Here is a 19,800-nt window from a genome sequence, read left to right as displayed (position 1 = left end):
ACTAAGGAAATAAGTATTAGTGCAAAATGTACGTGACGTGCGTGGTTTCTAATAAAATGAATCAGTTTTATTCGTACAGTATGATATAGGTATATACATTATTATGTATGGCAGGTGAATAGTAAGATCTTGGGGAACTCGGCGTATCGGTGACATAGCGTGACATACAATCGGGACTTATCAGAGGCGTTGTTTGCGTAGCGCACGCCGCGCGACAGTCGTACTGGTCAATGAACTAAACAAAAACACCTACGGGTTCGAGTTTATATGAGTGCGTAGTGCGGGCGACCGAGCACGCGGTGCACCCGATGTGCACCCGATCTCAATGTATGTATCCAAATCGTCCTTTAATTAAACTTGAAATTACTGATAACAGCTAAACTAATATTAGAACTTACGAACAAGTCGCCTCTCTCATATAGAAATATCGATTAACTTTAAACTTAATCCGACTAATTAGAGTACAAGTAAAAATATAGTAAATAGAATGCTACAATTTGCAAATCAATTATCAAAAATGTAATAAGTGTTTTATATAGCGAATAAATGTTGGCACGTTATTATTTTTACCATCTCCCGTGTATTAGTTGTTGTTTACCGACAAATGATAAAATCTTATCTTAAACCTGACTGTGACAGGTTTTTGACCGGCAGAGGTAACGGATCGTTATTCTAGTTCATATATAGCGATTTTAACTTGATTGTGATCATTTTACATCATGAGGAAAGTTTTTATAGAACGTTTAATTATGTATTTTGTTAACTAGGGGCTTCACTTACATGATTTAGCTTTTTTTTTTCTTTTTATATTTTCTTGTTTTTTTTTTTAATTAGGTGTCAAATATTTTTGAACAAAACTACTTTGTTTTCTAATTTTTAAATATAGTTCATCCATTAAACGATAGGCAAACACGCTTGAGATTTTCCTAATAATGCAGGCATAATTTACGATGACAATAAGCTTGTTAACCATAATAGTGGAATAAAAAATTCCACTATGATTAAATTAGATCAAGACGGCCAGGACTGCGGGGTATACTTTTTAATTCACCCTTGTTTTTGTTATCGAAAGTGCTTTCGGCTCGCTTTCGGTTATTAGCTCGCGCGTTTACGTCCATTGTTCTTTATGTTAAGTAATATGTAGGTAGGTATATCATATTTAAATTGTAAATAAACATAACGCTATTGAAGATTATTTGCTTGAATATTGGCAAATAACAAACAGATAACGTTATATACAACGTTTGTTGCTCTTTAAAAGTAGGGAAAATATTTTTTTCGAAATAAGTTATAACTGATTGCCAGAACTTGAATAAAACCGACGGAAACGAATTATTTAACGGGCACAATTTGTTTTAAATAAATCTTTGTCGCGAAAAATGTAAAATATACCGAAACATTTTTTGACAATAATCGAAACTTTGAAGAATACTCAAAAAAAGTAGGTTGTGGGTGTTCATAAACAATGCACCCTTTTTTTATAACACCTAACTGTTGTAATTTGTTTTTATTGTTCGCTTCTATTATAAAGTAACGCTTGTATATGGCTGTGTCTATCTATCTTTATATAATTGATTATAATATGTATTATTGTTATTTTATTTATTCAATTACTGTTATTTTTATATTTAAAAAGCTTTTATCCTTTTTAATATTTCAAGAGTTGGATAAATTCGTCGTAAGTTTCGTCTATGTATTTATTATTATTTTTTATTATTTATTTAGCTTATTTAGTGTTGAAAAAAACATATAATTTATTTATTTGTATTATTAGGAGTTCGTTGAAATACTTCGTCTCTAAAAAAGAAAGTGAAATTTTACATAAAAGTTAAAACTGAACCAGAATAAAGTAGGTAATCTATATTTTTTTTTAAAAATATGGTTTGACTTTATCATAAACTTTTTTGGAAATGATGTATGTAGGTTTCTTCGCAATACAAAGGTTTTCGGTAATAAAAGCGTATTAGTGAAAGTAATATAATAGAAACGTCAGTCCTCCCGTAACCATAGTTGATATAAAGTATCCGAAACGTCTGTCTTTAAAAAAAACTTAATAAACCACGATAATATCCAAAAAAGTTGTTTCATTATAGGTAATTAGTGAAATTCGCGTAAAAATTAGAAAACAATAATACCTATAATAGAGTTGGTTTGTGAGTTGAGGAACATTGTCGTCCTGGACCATAACGTAAGGTGAAGTCCTGGTTACAGAACCCTTAAGCTAATAACAAATAAATGATGACACACGCATCAGTGCTGCTACCACTTATGTATACTATATCACTTGCCAGTAAAACACAAAGTATTTCAATAATCAACAGGCCTCTTATCGAACTCAATAAAATGTAGGTATACATCCTAAAACCTCGTTGTAGCTATGCGCGTTGATATCGCGCTCGGCACGTCGAGTGACGTTACACCGATACTCACTGGTTATGTAATGTCTACAAATCGAAAAGATTACCTAACTATACATGATGCGGTGAATGACTATGCTATTATTGTTATTGTTACGAGCTAGCGAAAGTTAAATATTTAAGTTAATTTACGCCATTACATTTTTATAAATTGTTTTTGGCGAAATTTCTTCTTTTATGTACTTTAAATTTCGAACCTACAAGCTTTGTTTCTATATAAGACTCAATTTGTGTATCTTACATAAAACAGCTGTGTATATATTTATTACGTTCATTATCTGTATCTTGTTCGCTAGCGATTATAAAAATTTGTCATCTTCAATAAACAATAGATAACATGATATCGATATAAAATATAAATATTATTATTTTAATTTAAATTTGCTTTGAAGATACGTTATATAAAATAATTATCTCAATACGTGCTTTTACTAGAAAACGTAAATAAGTAAGATTATATAAAATAGGTATGCATAATACTTAAAATGCATTATGAAAAATGAATATATTATTCAAAAATATGAAGGTGAGGTAAATTAAAAGAGCCTTGAACCCTTCACTGTTTGTAACAGAACCACAGACGAATAAAAGTGATTTTTTATCGTATTAAACGAAGTGTCCGCATTAACATTTGCTCAAGGTGACCACGCCGTTGGACAAGTTGCGGATGACTGAACATCGAGTATCGACATTTATCCGACTGTGATTTGGCACCTTCATGTGCCTCATCTTCACCTGGAGGACGGAATATATATAAATATTTCGATAGCGTGCCCGCGACTTTGTCCACGTGGTATTATAATAAAAATCTTGTTCAGCTCGCAGAGTAACAAAATAAAAATATTTCTAAAATAAAAGTAGTCTAAGTTACTCCTTATTACACCAGCTATCTGCCAGTGAAAGTCCCGTCAAAATCAGTCTCACCGTTTCTGAGATTAGCCGGAACAAACAGACAGACAGACAAGCGGACAAAATTAAAAAAAAATGTCATTGTGGTATATGTACCATAATTAAATATGCATTTGATATATATACCATATGTATTTAGTAAAAAGTGATTATTTTAATAGTACAAACAGACACTCCAATTTTATTTATTTGATGTATGTTCGGCGATAACTTCATCGTTTACTAACCGATTTTGATATTTTTTTTTTTTGTTGGAAAGGAGATATCCCAAGGGTGGTACCATGATAAGGAAACCAGGATCGGATGATGGAATTCCAGAGAAATCGAGGGGAACCCTCGAAAATCGTAGTGACGACTACTGCGTTTGATAATTTTTTTTTCGTCTACTTACGTATTACTTGACGATGTAATTGAAGTCGGTTTTTTTTCTGCTTGCTAGTAATCACAATTATTTTTAAAGTCTCGTGGGTGACTCAATTTGACCAACATGCGATGGAAACCATAGTACTTAGTTGAATAGCGGAACTCTTCAATACTGCAAATTGCTTTTGCTTAATGCAATCTTAATATAAAGTACAGAGACTGAGGCCCACATTGAAATCAGTGATATTTTTAGGAATTGTAAAAATTACGATTACGAAAGTTATATTTTCTGTAAAATTTTGTTTATATGTACAAAAATTAAATGCTTTGTTAATTCATTTTATGTATGAAAAACTAAGTTTAACGCAGGCCTAACTTTTGTATTTAGAATTACCGTTTCAAATAATTAGTGTGAATTTTTGACTTAAATACTATCGTTTACGTGTATTGTGATGTGATAATTTCGTCGGAAATAATATTGTACTGTGTGGCTACGGTACTAAAGAATTTAGCCACCCCCTCTCTTCCCGTGGGTGTCGTAAGAGGCGACTAAGGGATAACACAGTTCCACTATCACCTTGTAACTGAAAAAGCCAACTGATGGCGGGATAACCATCCAACTGCTGGCTTTGAAATACACAAGCCGAAGACGGGCAGCAGCGTCTTCGGTGCGACAAAGCCAGCCCTGCGGTCACCAACCCGCCTGCCCAGCGTGGTGACTATGGGCAAAACACATGAGTTCACGTTATTTTTGGCGTAAACTTGTGGAGGCCTATGTCCAGCTGTGGATTGTATAGGCTGTAATAATGAAATAATATTAATTACAATGTTATTGTTCAAATCAAGACAAAGCGTTGAAATTGTTCGATAACCCTCTAAGTGTACCTTTAGCGTGATCTTTCTAACAAGATGATAACGAAACTCTTAAGAAAATAATAAGGAAATAATATCTTTAATATATATAAATTACGCGTGGTGTTGTTTGTTCGCGATGGATTCCTAAAGTACTTAACCGATTTTAATAAAATTTGCACACCTTGTGTAGTTTGATCCAACTTTTAGCTATATTTATTTTGAAATATGTAATTATTATATTTGAGAAAAAATAATAAGGCGTTACGAAGTTCGCCAGGTCAGCTAGTAATTTATATAAGTAAATTTTAAACTAATACAAGTATTTCTTATCGCAGGCGAAGAATAGAAACGTATAGAAGACGTCAGTCTGAATGCGTGCCAAGATTCGACCAGTCGTTCAGCGGAGCCTGTGAGCAACAAAATCTCGAGACTAGCGCACTCCAGAAGCGTTTCCTCGAGGGCAAGGCCAAGCGACAGGCGAAGAAAACTGAGCGCAAGCCCGACCTACCGGCCATCAGCAGCAATCTGCACAGCAGCGTGCATGTGAGCTGTGTGAGCTATCCTTACATTACTTTATACTTACAATGTTTTACATATTAAATCACTAACTTATTTACATTTCATGTTCTTGTCGATTAAAATCAAATCCTTAATTCAAGTTGACTTTTGAAAAGCAGTTTTGAAGTGTCCTTTTACAAATTATATTAGACTTTAGTAAATTAATTATTGTTAACATGAAGTTACCACCGATTCGGAAAGTAGACCTTGCTTAAAAGAATCGGCAAAAAACTCAGCAGGAACTAGATAGGAAAGTAAGTAGGTAAAGACTAGTGTCTCATTCCATCGGATGAGTTATAACAGCAACTCAGAATAGCGATAACATAAATACATGCTAGGTCAAACGGAAAAATTGTAATGCACTTATACTGACCATTATGTGCAAATTCTCCCTAAACCCAGTCGCGGATACAACTCGTACTTGAACATGACTGGTTTCGCGTTTAGTTTAAATGTCACCTTGGACACTTGACCTCGTGTATCCTTTTTTGTGCATAGAATAGTGTTTGAGACACTATACAAAAAAAAAATTAACTCCTCAATTTTGTTAGTTGTTTTTCAATGTCAATTTTGTGAGAGATTTAAATTTACTTTGTTGGACCGATACACTCCCTTCGTATTATATCAACCTTGCCGATCCCTAATGCTACGTAAAATATACTGTAGGTACTACGATTGATCGATTGCATATAACCTTGCCGCTGAAGTTCTTTTACAATGATTTACGTTTCACGATGCATGTTGAATTTTGAAATAATCCGACTAAAAATACATTGATCGAGGAATTAATTATTCACTATTATAAACAGTAGTTTGCTGCGAAAAACATAAATAAATAAAACTATCAGTAAAAAAAAAACGAGTGTGCTTAAGAGGGTTAGACCATACGACTGAAGTAAAACGGAACGTAACTCTCTCTCTCTCTTTCTATCTTCACTAACTTATATCTCCCTTTCAACTTCTTTTCGCCCCGCTCTATCACACTTTTCGTAACGCTCTCATCACGAGTTTCAAGCTTAATCCAAGCGTGCGTAAAGAAGTTTTATTTCAAAAATTCTTGAATTAAAGTAAAAAAAAAGGTATGTATGTTGTCATTTATGACTTGCAGACCAGACAGAGGCGAAAACAGGTCGATTCTAAAATAATTTTAATTAATTAATAAATTGTTCGATAATCGATCGGTAAAGTTGTATTTATTTTTAACCGACTTCAAAAAAAAAAAAACATCGAGATCTGATTACAACTTTTGGAGTAATCTTTGATAATGCGTATTTACTTGACAATCTTTTCGTCTACTACCTACGTTGTATTACTTGTCGATATAATTAAAGTCGGTTTTTCTTCGTTTGCCTGCAAAAACAATTATTATAATAATAAATATATTACATCTTTTGTATATTACGCAATAAACGCATCGTTTTGATAAGGTTAATAGAATAATAATGATGTTTGTTACCGTTCGTAATTACTTTCTTATCAACAACTCTAAAATTAGCTTAAAAGTGTCTCGATATATTCGATTATCTATTTAAAGATGAAAACCTTACAATGTTATGTGTAATTATGTTAATAAAATACATTGTCTGCTGACTAGCAGATTAGTGTGCAGAATTATATTCTGAACCTTCTTCTTCTTCAAAAAAGAAAATGCCTTTATCCAGCATCAAAACCTTAAAAGTTTGTACCAGTATCAGTTTAGATGCTCATATAAAAATAATGATTATAAAAAAAGTATGTAAGCAAGTATCTCCTTGTAATACCTAATTCACTTCGCTTTAGCCTATAATATCCCACTGCTGGACATAGGCCTTTTTCCCCATGTAGGAGACGGACCAGAGCTTAAAGGCGGATTTATATTTGACTGTCGTGTCGTGTCGTGTCGTGTCATGACATGATGGCTAGCGTTTACATTATTATGTCGTGTTCTAACGCATCAGGATAATATTTTAAATCAATACAGCCGCAGCTCTAGAAAAGGTCAAACGTTTGAAATGTTCTTCTAAGAGTCATCGGATTCTGATTTAGATTTTAAAGAAGATATTCAATTTTTAATGCTGGCAACTCTTAAAAAAAGAAAGAAAGAGAAGGAGATTTTGTATTCACCCAATCAATAGAGAGAGAAGTTTTAAAACAAGAAATTTGAAAATCAGTTATTTATACGATAATTTGAAGCGACGACCTTTTTTTATGGATGTCGAAGATCAATATGTCTAGGTATCGAGTATAGACACAAACATTAATCTGTGTCGTGATGGCGCCGCTTCAGCACCCCCTGCAACCCGCTTATCTGACGCGAATCGGGATCGGTTTGCGACACATCAGAAGCCATCACGACATGTCACAACACATCAATGTAAACGTTGTCATACAAAATGTATGATTCTGTTCCGATGCGACACGACAAGACATGTCAGTCAAATATAAATTCGCCTTAATCCATCATGCTGCTCCAAAGCGGATTGGCGGATATATTCTCTACTATGAGTAACGATCGCTATCAGGTGTAGGTACATGATAACAACCGGGACCGTCGGTTTAACGTGCTCAACGAGGCACGCTAGCTGGAGAAACCCACAATAACTGCACAAACACGCAGACCACGGCAAACATCTGCATGGCCAATATAAATGTTTGCATGTTGATCGAACCTGCAACCGCCAGCGCAACAGCCACAAACGAGTGGTGTCACCGTTGCGCCAACGCGTCGCCATACCTAAACCTAATTATAGAAATAAAAGTAAAAAATTGTCACACGTGACTGAATGATTTTTTACATCTTATGTATATATCGATATTATTGTAACGATAAAATTATCTTGTTCATAATGTAATAATCTTTACGAAGAATAAGGAAACTAACAAAACCGGACGACTTGTTTTAACGCAATAAACCATTGTGTTAGATACGAGTCGCCTTTTACGACCCCTACGGGAAGAAAGGGGGTGGTGCTATTTTACTCGACCGACACCACACGGCAAGACCAAGCGTACCGAGCAAACCAAGGGATAAACCTGGCTCAAAATCATCAGGGTCCAGGAGAAGGAAAACTTCATTTGAAGCCCGGAATGGGGTCTCCGTCAAGCATTCGTGGCATAGTTCTAAAATGCGAAAGAGTCCTGCAGCCGAACTGGCTCCACACGTCGACTATCGTCGTTCCTGTGGGCCTAGCCAGTGAGGTCGAGAGGGTGGCGCAGAGCTTAGGCAACTCTGCGTTTTCCTGAAGTGTGTCCTATGAGACACAGTGTCTGTCTGACACTGTCTTAATCGTCTGCAATAGACGGACTAAGGCCAATGATGATGATGAATGATAGATACGAGTACTCTAGTAAACATTTTAAATCTATGTTACCTATACGTTCTTTAATCGATAGTATATACTGCATCAATGGAGATCATTAATTATTTTTAATGCGTTTTAGATTGTTTGAACTTTTGTTGTTGTATGTAGTCTCAGGTGTTGTACGTTGTTTGTATGTCGTACGTATGTGACATTTATTTTTATTTACCTCTAGTTATTTTTAAATAGCTAATTGAAATTATATGTTCTAGGGCTCTAGGCTATTGAATGTAGCTCTAAAACAAAAGCTAATTCGTTTCTTGACACTAGAATGACATTGTATAATGTATCAAAAATAGTATTTTGAATGCCAAATAATTGTTTGCTGCAAACGAAAAAAAAAAGGACTTCAATTTACATCGACAAATAAATCAAACAGAAGGCAGGTGATAGTGTGTCGTGTACGATAATTGTTTTAGCAGCACGTGCTAGCGGGACGCGACGAATCGCGCCCGGATGTAACCCGATGTCAATTGACTTGACCCCTGCCATCACATCCCGTGCTTCATTCAGTTCGTCATCACATTATAGATAAAACAGTATCGCAGACAGAGAATTAGAAAAAATAATCCTATTATACATACTCAATTGTTGTATTTGATTTACCCGTTGGTTGCAGTTGGTGACTTTTATTTCTGCTCCAGCGGTACATTTATAACCAAAGAGATGTAACTATATCAGCCGGCTAATAGTTAAACCACGGGCATTAAATAACCTACTTAAGGAACATACGACCGTGTGTGAATGTTAAACATATCGGGTAGGTCTGAGAATCGGTCAACGTCAATTTTTCATACCCCTAAGTTATAGGGGGGGGGGGATATTTAATATACATATATGGCAAAACAACGTTTGCAGGGTCAGTTAGTTTTGATTGTTATTGTACTGTAATATTTATTATAGGTGTAAAAATTCAAAATTTAGTAAGTTTTATAAGATTTTGTTGTTAACAGCTACGTAAAAAATGTATGAAGTGAACATTTATAGAAAAACGTGAAATAGAATTCATAACGATTGACTGTCACGTGTTTGTTGTTATCGTTAATAGCTACTATTGTATTCCACACGAGACGCGACGTTGAATCAAAATTTAATCGATAAATCACAGGTTATTAACATTTCGTTTCATTAATTAGTTGCAGTAAAAAATTAAAGTAACATTTTGAAATACAAATGAAGTAGGTACTAGTTATTATACAAATTTATACATTGATATTAACTTTGGTTTTCTTTTTTATTTGAACCTGATATTGATAAACTTAATAGTAAGTTAGCAACTTTTTTTGATAAATACATAACAAACCAATAATCGTAAATACAATTTTTAATCGCGAATAATTGATATGTAAACCTAATCAATAAATCGGCCATATTTGTGTAAAATTCTAAAATAAAGTGTAGTAATTGTCAAGCGTATTAGCTTCAGTTTGGTAGGGCTGCGCAGTAAGGTTGTGTAAACTGCCTCGTTGCACAACCGTCGCCTCGTATTGTCTCGCGCCGCTCACTGCGACGACCTCCGAGCCTGCACACTTTCCTATAGTTCGCCTCTAACGAATTTTCAACATCTTACACCAGTACCTAAAATATATAACCTACATAACAACCAAAGTAATGTGTAATAATTTCGAATCGTATTTTACATAGAGAGAGTTTTAAAACTTCTATCGTTACGGCGTTTCAACCACTTATAGTGTACCTAATTAACGTTTAAAAAGGTTACTCTACACCGAGGTCGCAATTAACGCAAATGATTGTATGTTATCTTACTGTCATGTACTTACAACACAACAATGCGTGATCAGTTGTCATGGTTATTGTGGATTGCAATATTATAGTTACACTTCCAATTGTTGACATTTCTCTATGACTTATATGTCTTTGAGGAAGTCCACTGTTGGTATAATGATTAACGTAATAGTAAATATTGAAATAAATATCTATTTATTAATTTACTAGCTGACCCGGCGAACTTCGTATCGCCTAACACAAACTTTATCGTATGGTATTAAAGTTCAAATTGACTTTTAAGTATTATCACAAATCTTTTGTATGGGAGTATAGAAAAGTGTTGTTTTTAGACTTTTTCAGGAAATTTAATTTTTTTTTTTAGAATTTTTCTCTCCGTAAGAACCATCCTCGTACTTCAAGGAACATTTAAAAAAAAGAATTAGTGAAATCGGTCCAACCGTTCTCGAGTTTTGCGCTTAGCAACACATTCAGCGACTCATTTTTATAAAGTACATGTAAATAGATAACTCTTTTTATTTCACCACAACAATAATGCAAAGCTTTGTAGTAAGTCAAACGCGTTTTACAAGTATTACCTAGAATGAAAAATCATAGAGGAGGTCATGTCATTATCTTTGTTGTAAAACTTAATCTAGCACACTGTTCGTGCTGTTTATTTTAATTGATACCTTGAATCATCTAATGAAGACTGCAAATTATTATCACTGACCAACCAGTATTTATATTTTTTTAGTTAATCCAAGTCCTGAGTACTGACCAGTATGATAATTCTTATCGTATTCGTATTGATATAGAATATAATTGTGTTTGCAGGCAAACGAAAAAAAACCGACTTCAATTATATCAACAAGTAATACCTACAACGTAGGTAGACAAAAAAATAGTCAAGTAAATACGTATTATCAAAGATTACTCCAAAAGTTGTAATCTGATCTCGATGAAATTTAAATGTGACCACATGATAAATATCGGCTTTCGATTAAATTAAAAATCATTAAAATCGGTACACCCAGTAAAAAGTTATGCGGATTTTGGAGAGTTTCCCTCGATTTCTCTGGGATCCCATTATCAGATCGTGGTTTCCTTATCATAGTTCCAAACAAGGGATATATCCTTTCCAGCAAAAAAAGAATTATCAAAATAGGTTCATAAACATACATTATATATATATGTATATATATACGATCGAAATGAGTAACCTTCTCCTTTTTTTGAAGTCGGTTAAATTAGTAAAAATGAAAGCGAGCAATTTGTTTTTATTTTAAAACTAACTATCGATTTCATATAACAGTATTTATTTATACTATTGTGATCGCAAATGAGTCCGATGTAATTATATAAATTGCGCCAAAAGCCCCTTTCTCCAACACAGTTTGAACTCATAGCGACAGCATCTACCTTTATATAACAAAACTAGATTTGCTACGCAATTTCATTCGCTTTACATTTGTACGATTTTTTCAAACTGATGTTTGGTAATGCTGATAATATTATACGATATTTTAATATCAAGCACATCAGGAGCACCTAACTAGGTTACTAAAATAAAATTTAATATACAAACTCCTTGGATTTATGGTAATAGAATTGTAAAAGTGGAATCCCAAAAAAGCTTTGGAACGTGAAGTTTTTGCACTGAGAAGTGTAAGTAGTGAAATGTTCCAAAAAACTATAACGAGGAAGTAAATGATGTCCGTTTGGCCGCACGTTTACTCTCCATACTCGTTTAGTAGTTAGAATTAATATTTGCGCTAATTACACTCTCGATCAAGGTTTGACCATACTGTTGACTTTTTGTATTTGAATAGAATTAATTACAATTTTTGTTACATTATCAGTTGGTCTTTGCTTGTTCGATCGCTACTTAACTTAAAGAGCTGTTTTTAGTTTTAATTAAACGATTGCAACACAATTATAATACAGCTATGCTCCTGTATGTTGTCGAAACTCGTTGACGGCCGGATATTACCCATTTACGCGGACCTTGCTTAGGATACGTACATATGTAACTCACATGTTTGATGTCTGTTCTTATAATATTTATAATGCCAAAATTTAGTCTACTTGATCAAGGATAGATAGATTTTCGACTGATATACGCAGCATATTAAGTTAAAGATAAGATTTTAAACTATAGGTACTCTAGAATCACACACAAGGGCATGAGTTTATTAAACACTAAACAATAATAAATAACAAAAACTTATTTACTTGATGTAATAAGAATAATAAGTAATAAAAAATATTTTGTTGCAGCAACAAAAATTTGGTTGCGGGGATTACGAGCCACCCGCCAAGCTTCAATGCAGCGGTAACAACAGTGCCGGAAGTGGGGGAAGCGAGGGACTAACTAAGTTCTCCGTCGAAATAGTACAGCAGCTTGAATTTACTACCTCCGCAGCGGATTCGCAACCGCAGCAGATCTCTACGAATGTGACGGTGAAAGCTCTCGCTAACGCGGTGAAAACATCCGGCTCGCCGCCGCCACCGCAACCTCCGCGCGTTCCCTCTCCCTTAGACTGCGAGCGGGAATGCAAGGCCGAGTGCAAGTCGGAGGTGGCCGACGACGAGTTCGTAGGCCTCGACGAGTGCGCGGCGGCTCTGGAGCGAGATGCCGCCTCCGCTTTCCCCGGCCTCGCCGACCTCATCGGCGAGGACGACGGTGATGACGCCTTCGAATACCTCATTACCGAGATATCTGAGTACCCTGAACTCATGAAAGACTTCGATCTCGATGGTGGGAAAGTCAATGGAGGAGGGGGAATGGGTAACCACGAACCGCCGGAAGGTGAACCTGCACCTCGACCGTACGGTGGAGGAGAAATGTCCCCTGCGGCACAGACGCTTAAACATATGGCGGAGCAGCACCAGCAAGCGACGGGTGGTGACTGGCGGTACCGCGGGTATGGAGGATACAGGCCGCGGCCGACCCAGCCGCCCATGGACCACCTACATATGTCGCAACAACAGCAGCTACATCTCTCACAACCTCATCACAATTTGCAAGTAAGTCAACGAATATAACAATCTAATATGTACATAGTCGGTCACTTTAAATTATTAATTTCTTTCTTTTATAATACCATATAATGCTTATCAAATATTATAAAATTACTACATATTTTATGCTATAAAATTTCATATTTTTATAATTTCAATGCCGCGCGCAAAATCGGAATCGAATCGAAATGAAATATGAACGGGTGTCGCCGATATTGTAAGAATCGATTAAATTAAACTAATATTAAGAAGTCCTACGGATCGGCCGGACCGAGACCGCGACACTTCCTCTCTGCGTCATAAAGTGTATGCAATAAATTGCGTTTTGTAATTGGAAGTCTTCTTTATTGTGTAATTCATGACGTGAAAGGACATAAAAAACATTAGAGTCTGGTGGAGTATCGACCGGGGCCAGTGTGCGCGCGCTGCCGAGTGTCGGCCACTCGGAGACTACGAACGGGGTTGGAAGCGAGCGCGACGCGACTATCCTTGTTGTCCTCCTCTAGCGCTACTATGGCGACTGCTTCTACAGATATTGCTTTAAATTATAAGAAATCCGTTAAGGCTTTTTTTGGTTTCGAACGTAACTTAGCTAACAGTAAGCATAGAGCACGAAATTAACTAATATACTGACGATATATACAAAAATAAAAACATATAATTCAATATAAAATGAGAACGTCGTTGGATTTATTTAGAGTTTCTTTCGACTCGTCTTTTGCATACTCCGTCAATTGTTTATAAACATTAAGCTGTTACTAATTGTTTTCATTGTAATCTATTGTTATTTGAACAGATAACCAACAGATTCCTTAGTTCGCTGTGTAATACATATAAATTTTTTGACGATGAATAACGTTACAAACTGCAACTTTATTTTTTGCTATACCTTCCAGTAAAGTTATTGTTTAGATAACTTTCAAAATTATACTAATGACGAAAGAACTGATGATCTAATAATAAAAAGTTAAATAAGTATGTGTTATTAAGATAATAAATAGTATGTGTACGCTGAATGACCTCAATAACATGTCCGAAATAGGATTTGCAAATTCCAGATGTGCTATAACCACATGTTTGCTCTTAAAAAATATTCGTTTAGTAATAAACTAACTGTTAATAAAAACGACAAGGTTTATAAAGTCAAAAATCCTATCTTTTACCGTATTGTTTGTTGTCTACAATATTTATAAATTAAAAAGTAGGTATACTTTCGGTGTTTTAGTGTGATAAGTTAGCATATTAGAACTACTAGCAACCCGCCCCGGCTTCGCACGGGTGCAATGCTGATACTAAATATACTACAGAATGTCTTTATTTCTAGTGTGAAGCTAGCTTATGACATGGTTATTAACATAATAACAACAACATTCAAATATGCGTCGTTAGATTACACGTTGTTACAGAAGGCGTTGAAGAAATAAAGGTTCACTGCTCGTTCCCCGTAGGTGATAGCGTGATAATATGTAGCCTATATGTTGACCAGACTTCTTAATAATATTTGTGCCAAATTTAAAATAAATCCATGCAGTACTTTTTGAGTTTATCCTGGACATACATACAGACAAACAGACAAAAATTCTAAAAACTATATTTTTGGCTTCGGTATCGATTGTAGATCACACCCCAAGTATGCTTTAAAAAAAATTCAATGTACAGTTTTGACTTTCCTATCATTTTATTATATGTATAGATTAATTGTTTAAAGTACTCTGTATGATATTTAGTACACGGTGGGTGACACCAGTACATGTTACAAAACAAAAAGTGTAGTCTCCCGTCCGATTACTTCCTGTATTGTCAACACGTGTCCCACCCACAGTTATCTCGACACTCTTAATTAAAAATGTTCCTCAATATGTACATGACGTGCTTCTTTGTGGCAAGCGAGAGTACTAGTATCTCCATTCAATTTACGTTACAAAGCAACTATACGTTGCTGTTTCAATCTTTATATGACTTATGCTAATATTTTATACTTCGATCGACTGTTTCTGATTCGTACATTTTCAGAATGAAATTAGTTTAATATTCCTCTTTTTTGACATCGAGTTAGAGCCCACACAGTTTAATGAAATATAATTTAAATTTCCCAATAGCAAAGACCGCTAAATGATTACAATACTTATTTAAACTTACACACGTGTAAGATAACGAAATATAAAAATATGTATTCTTATTACTTATATAAAATTCTCGTGTCACAATGTTAGTTTATACTCCTCCGGAACGGCTGGACCGATTTTTATGAAATTTTGTGTGCATATCGGGTAGGTCTGAGAATCGGCCAACATTTATTTTTCATGCCTCTAAGTTATGGGGTTGCGTGCTAAGACGGTTGCAAAGCATTTATTGCAAAACAACGTGTGCGGGGTCAGCTAGTATTATTATAAAACGAATTAGAAAACTGTATATTATACTAGCTGACTCCGCAAACTTTGTTTTGTCATATATGTCATTAGCCCACTTAATCCCCCCCCCCCCTTATAACTTAAAGGTATGAAAAATAGATGTTGGCCGATTCTCAGACGTACTTCGTACCTCTAAAAACGTATATACGATGTAAATAAAAAAAATACTATGGTATATAATTGTGTTTGCTTGAAACGTAAAAAACTGATCAAATTTAAACTGGACCAAATGGCAAGCACAAGCTTTCGAATAAAGACATAAAAATCATCAAAATCGGCACACCAAGTAAAAAGTTATGAGGTAGGTATAATACAACGTAGGTCGACGATAAAATAGTCAAATAAATACGCATTATTAGATATAACTCAAAAGTACTTGTCAGATCGCGATTAAATTTAAATGGGACCACATGACAAGCATCACCTTAGACTGTTTTTTTTTTTTTAATTCTTTCTTTAATCAAATTTAAAAAGAATTATCGAAATCGATCCACCCAGTAAGAAGTAATAACGTAACACATAAAAATAAAGTCGAATTTATAGCATCCTCTTTTTTTGAAGTCGGTTAGTAACATGAAAACAGCTAAGTATACAGAAATAGTGACGAAACTTAAAAAATATATTTGTGATTGTTTTGTTCATACCGAGTAATACGCATAGAGTGTTTGACTCCTAACTATGTTTCTTCAAGTAAGAGGTTCTGTAGGCTATAATATCACGTTTCATGTGAAAAAGAAATTTCTAGTCCTATTTTAAATATTACTTGGTCTTACTATACGAGCCATTCTGGCAAGGTACTGCTGCATAACCGTCCAATACGATTTTTTTTAAGCCCTAAAAACGTCGATATAGTGAATTTATACGAACTGCCGCATACAACTAAAGAAGCGTGTATGGAAACAAATTCTTTTTCTCGTACAATGTTTTTCATTGTAAAGTATAGCCGTGCTTAAGTAGCTCAACTATTTAAACAAAGTCAAATTTAAAAAGACGCCGCGTCGGCGCAACGCTCACAGCCATAGATTGTACCTGTTGCGCTGGCGGTTGCGGGTTCGATCCCCGCACACGACAAACATTTGTATTGGCCATACAGATGTTTGCCGTGGTCTGGGTGTTTGTGCAGTCCTTGTGGGTCTCCCCACCGTGCCTCGGAGAGCACGTTAAGTCGTTGGTCCCGGTTGTTATCGTGTACACCTGATAGCGATCGTTACTTATAGTAGGGAATATATCCGCCAACCCGCATTGGAGCAGCGTGGTGGATTAAGCTCTGATTCTTCTCCTACATGGTAAAGAGGCCTATGCCCAGTAGTGGGATATTACAGGCTGAAGCGTAAATTTAAAAATGGGCTAGGGTTTTCTTACACGGAACGTAATCTTTAACACCTACAGAATCGAAGGAACGAGTTTAGGAGTCGAACTACTATTTTAATATAGTTTGTATTAAATATCACTTATGTGCGAAACTACAATCGGTCTATTACAATTTCATTTTATATATTTAAAATATTAAATAAACCCGAATAATATTTATCTTGATTAAACACACATAACTAAACTTAATTTTTAGTTAGACCTTCAAGACTACAACTTGAAACTGCGCATTTAATTTTTCTGTGATATGAAGATGAAAAAAAACTTTTAAATATGTACTTTTAAAACTTCTTTACGCACGCGTGACTTGGGGAGTAAGCTGGTGAATGCGTCACGAGAGCGTTACAAAAAATGCGGTCGGGCGAGGCGAACGGAGCAAGAGAGTCTTTCTCTCTTTTCCTCATAGCCAGTTACGTTTAGTTTATCTAAGACACAGTGCAGGCCTATTGCTAAAGAAGTTTTACTTCAGTCGTGTGGTCTACAGCACACTCGTTTTTTTTTTTAATTTTAGGAATTTTATTAATTTAGTCTCATATGTAAAACTAAGTGTATTTAAAATTAATTCTCGCGAAGTGCGTGTTCGAGGGCTATCGCCGAGTTGCACGAAACAAAATTAAAATTTAAGTAGAGATAAACTAATTTTAATCACAAGAATTTCATACAATTCTTGCGATTAAATTAGTTTAATCACTACTTAAATTTTAATTTCTTTTCGTGCAACTCGGCGTATGTCTATCTATTTTTTTTTTAATAATTTAGTAAGCATATTCTTTTTCGTTTCACGTTTCGCAACATTTGTTTCAATTTCTTAATCGAGTAAGGAATCGTTGTCGGTAGTTACATAATGTTACTTGCGAAAAATCGCAGCGCCGTTTCAAATTCCTAATTATGTAACATATTCTGAATATATTTTTAAGCACAAAGTTGAAATAAAGTTATGCCATCATTTATAACATTTATGTTAAACAATAGAAAAATATGAAAGCCTTGGAACAATCAAGGCTTTCATTTAATGAAATTGAAAAACTGATGACGAAATTTCAATGTTTTATCAAACTTTATACTTTCTTATTGTTTTCGTTATACGTTTTTCAAGTTAGAAATTATTAAGATTTTTCGAGAAAGCCTATTTGAAGCTTTAAAAGTGCTTTCTAATAATAGCGTTATTACTTTACACTTTGTATTGTATTAATGTAGTGCTTTAAATTTACGTTTCTATATTAATATTCGTGTGAAATTTCTTAGAAGTAACTGAAGTGATTACCTGCGGTGGTATCCTTTCAGGTTTAATAATAGTATGAACATTAAGCTCGATTCGAGTCGTGGGTGTTAGTGACGTCGGTTCGTGGGCGTACTCTACGGACAGCTAGAGCGGCGAACCGTGACGTCACAGAATTTGTCGAGATGTTAGACGAAGTAACTGACGCAGTTTAATATATAAATATGAATTTTACTAAAATAAGAAGCAGCTGTTTTAATTACATGAACCTTATTGGGTAATAAAAAAGGATATGTAAAAAATGATTCGACAGTGACAAAGATTCTTGTTACTAAACCTTTCAATTTACAAGCGGCGTCTTAAATTTGAGTACCTTCTACGTTTCAGATTAGAATTATTTAGGGTTAAAATAAAATAATAATAATGCATCTGTGAAATCAAATTAATATACATAGGTAAATGCAATATAGGTATAGGTAGGTATAGGTAATATAGGCATAGGTCATATTCAATATGAAGAGATCATGGGGTACTTGCAATGCTTTAGTTCATGTGGAAGAATGAAAGCAAAATGACAATAATGTCAACGGGCACCTAATATGTGCGCGATTCGACCTTTCTGTAATTATTTTGTTTGTTGGTTTTCTAACGGGAAACTCGCTAAGTCGCTAGTTCTACATGAGAACAGTTCTCATCGGCCGCCATACTATTGTACCTGCGCCTGATAGTTATCCGCGTACGCGCGGAAAGACGATGCGCGACTAGATAAGAGGTTCCGTTAGCTTGTCTAGCTGTACAATACAGCTTAGCGGCTATTACGCATATTATATCGAGCCGGCGAGTCTCAGACAGCGGGAGCAGAGCGGGGCGTGGAACAGGTTTGCGCGTCGGCCGTCAGTGTGTGGATGTATGGTGTATGCCTATGGCCCATGTCTTTATACCGACAGCTGTCACCCGTAAAGACATTTCGTGCCTCGCGAACTTGCAATGCGAATCTAAAACATGTAAGAGATGACTTCCTTTTAGAACCATTATAATCTTTCAATTATACTCGTAGTATCTATTTTGTTCTTATTGTACAAAAATTAAGAGATTTTTTTTAACACTTTTAAGTACGTCATTATTGCCCAGTATTGGCCTAATGGGCTGTTATAATACAAACATTTCGTTTTTATTTATTTATAAAAAGTAGGTATGTAAGCTTAACTTATTCCACAATCCGCGAGATCGAAAATGTCTTACGTTTAAGACCTTCCACGGTGACCGCAGCGCAATATATTTCATTTACCTAAATAGATATTCGCAATAACAGGTTTATATCATACCTAATACTGTATGTATTTATAATATGTAAGCTGTTCTCTGCACGCGTTGCTACGCTTTTTTTTTGAAACTTGTGGGCTCATGCAGAACACTTTGATGAAGATCATGACATGATCAAATGCATATTTATGATGCTCTAAAGGACATACAGACAAACAATTCATTTGTATATATATAGATTATTTATATTATAATATTTTCATTAAAAATACGCAGTCTATAAAATAATTAATTTAAAAATAGATTAGGATTCTTGTAAGTTTCCAAGATTCGTACTTCTTGGGTAA

The 19,800-nt window shown here is 34.9% G+C and overlaps 1 protein-coding gene across 1 annotated transcript in view; it reads left to right on the top strand.

Annotated features, from left to right (window-relative positions):
* LOC123669909 (neurogenic protein mastermind-like) overlaps positions 1-19,800 on the top strand; it is a 36,240-nt gene that overhangs the window by 4,594 nt on the left and 11,846 nt on the right. Inside the window, exons 2-4 of the mRNA XM_045603425.1 lie at positions 4,880-5,081; positions 8,558-8,569; positions 12,446-13,195. Of these exons, the coding sequence (XP_045459381.1) occupies positions 4,880-5,081; positions 8,558-8,569; positions 12,446-13,195 (964 nt within the window). The remainder of the gene's footprint in view (positions 1-4,879; positions 5,082-8,557; positions 8,570-12,445; positions 13,196-19,800) is intronic.

Source organism: Melitaea cinxia, chromosome 4 (assembly GCF_905220565.1).
Source record: "Melitaea cinxia chromosome 4, ilMelCinx1.1, whole genome shotgun sequence".
In the NCBI taxonomy this organism is placed as follows: domain Eukaryota; kingdom Metazoa; phylum Arthropoda; class Insecta; order Lepidoptera; family Nymphalidae; genus Melitaea; species Melitaea cinxia.
The sequence above is the reverse complement of the archived record's forward strand: the minus strand, read 5'-3'. Positions and strand labels throughout refer to the sequence as shown.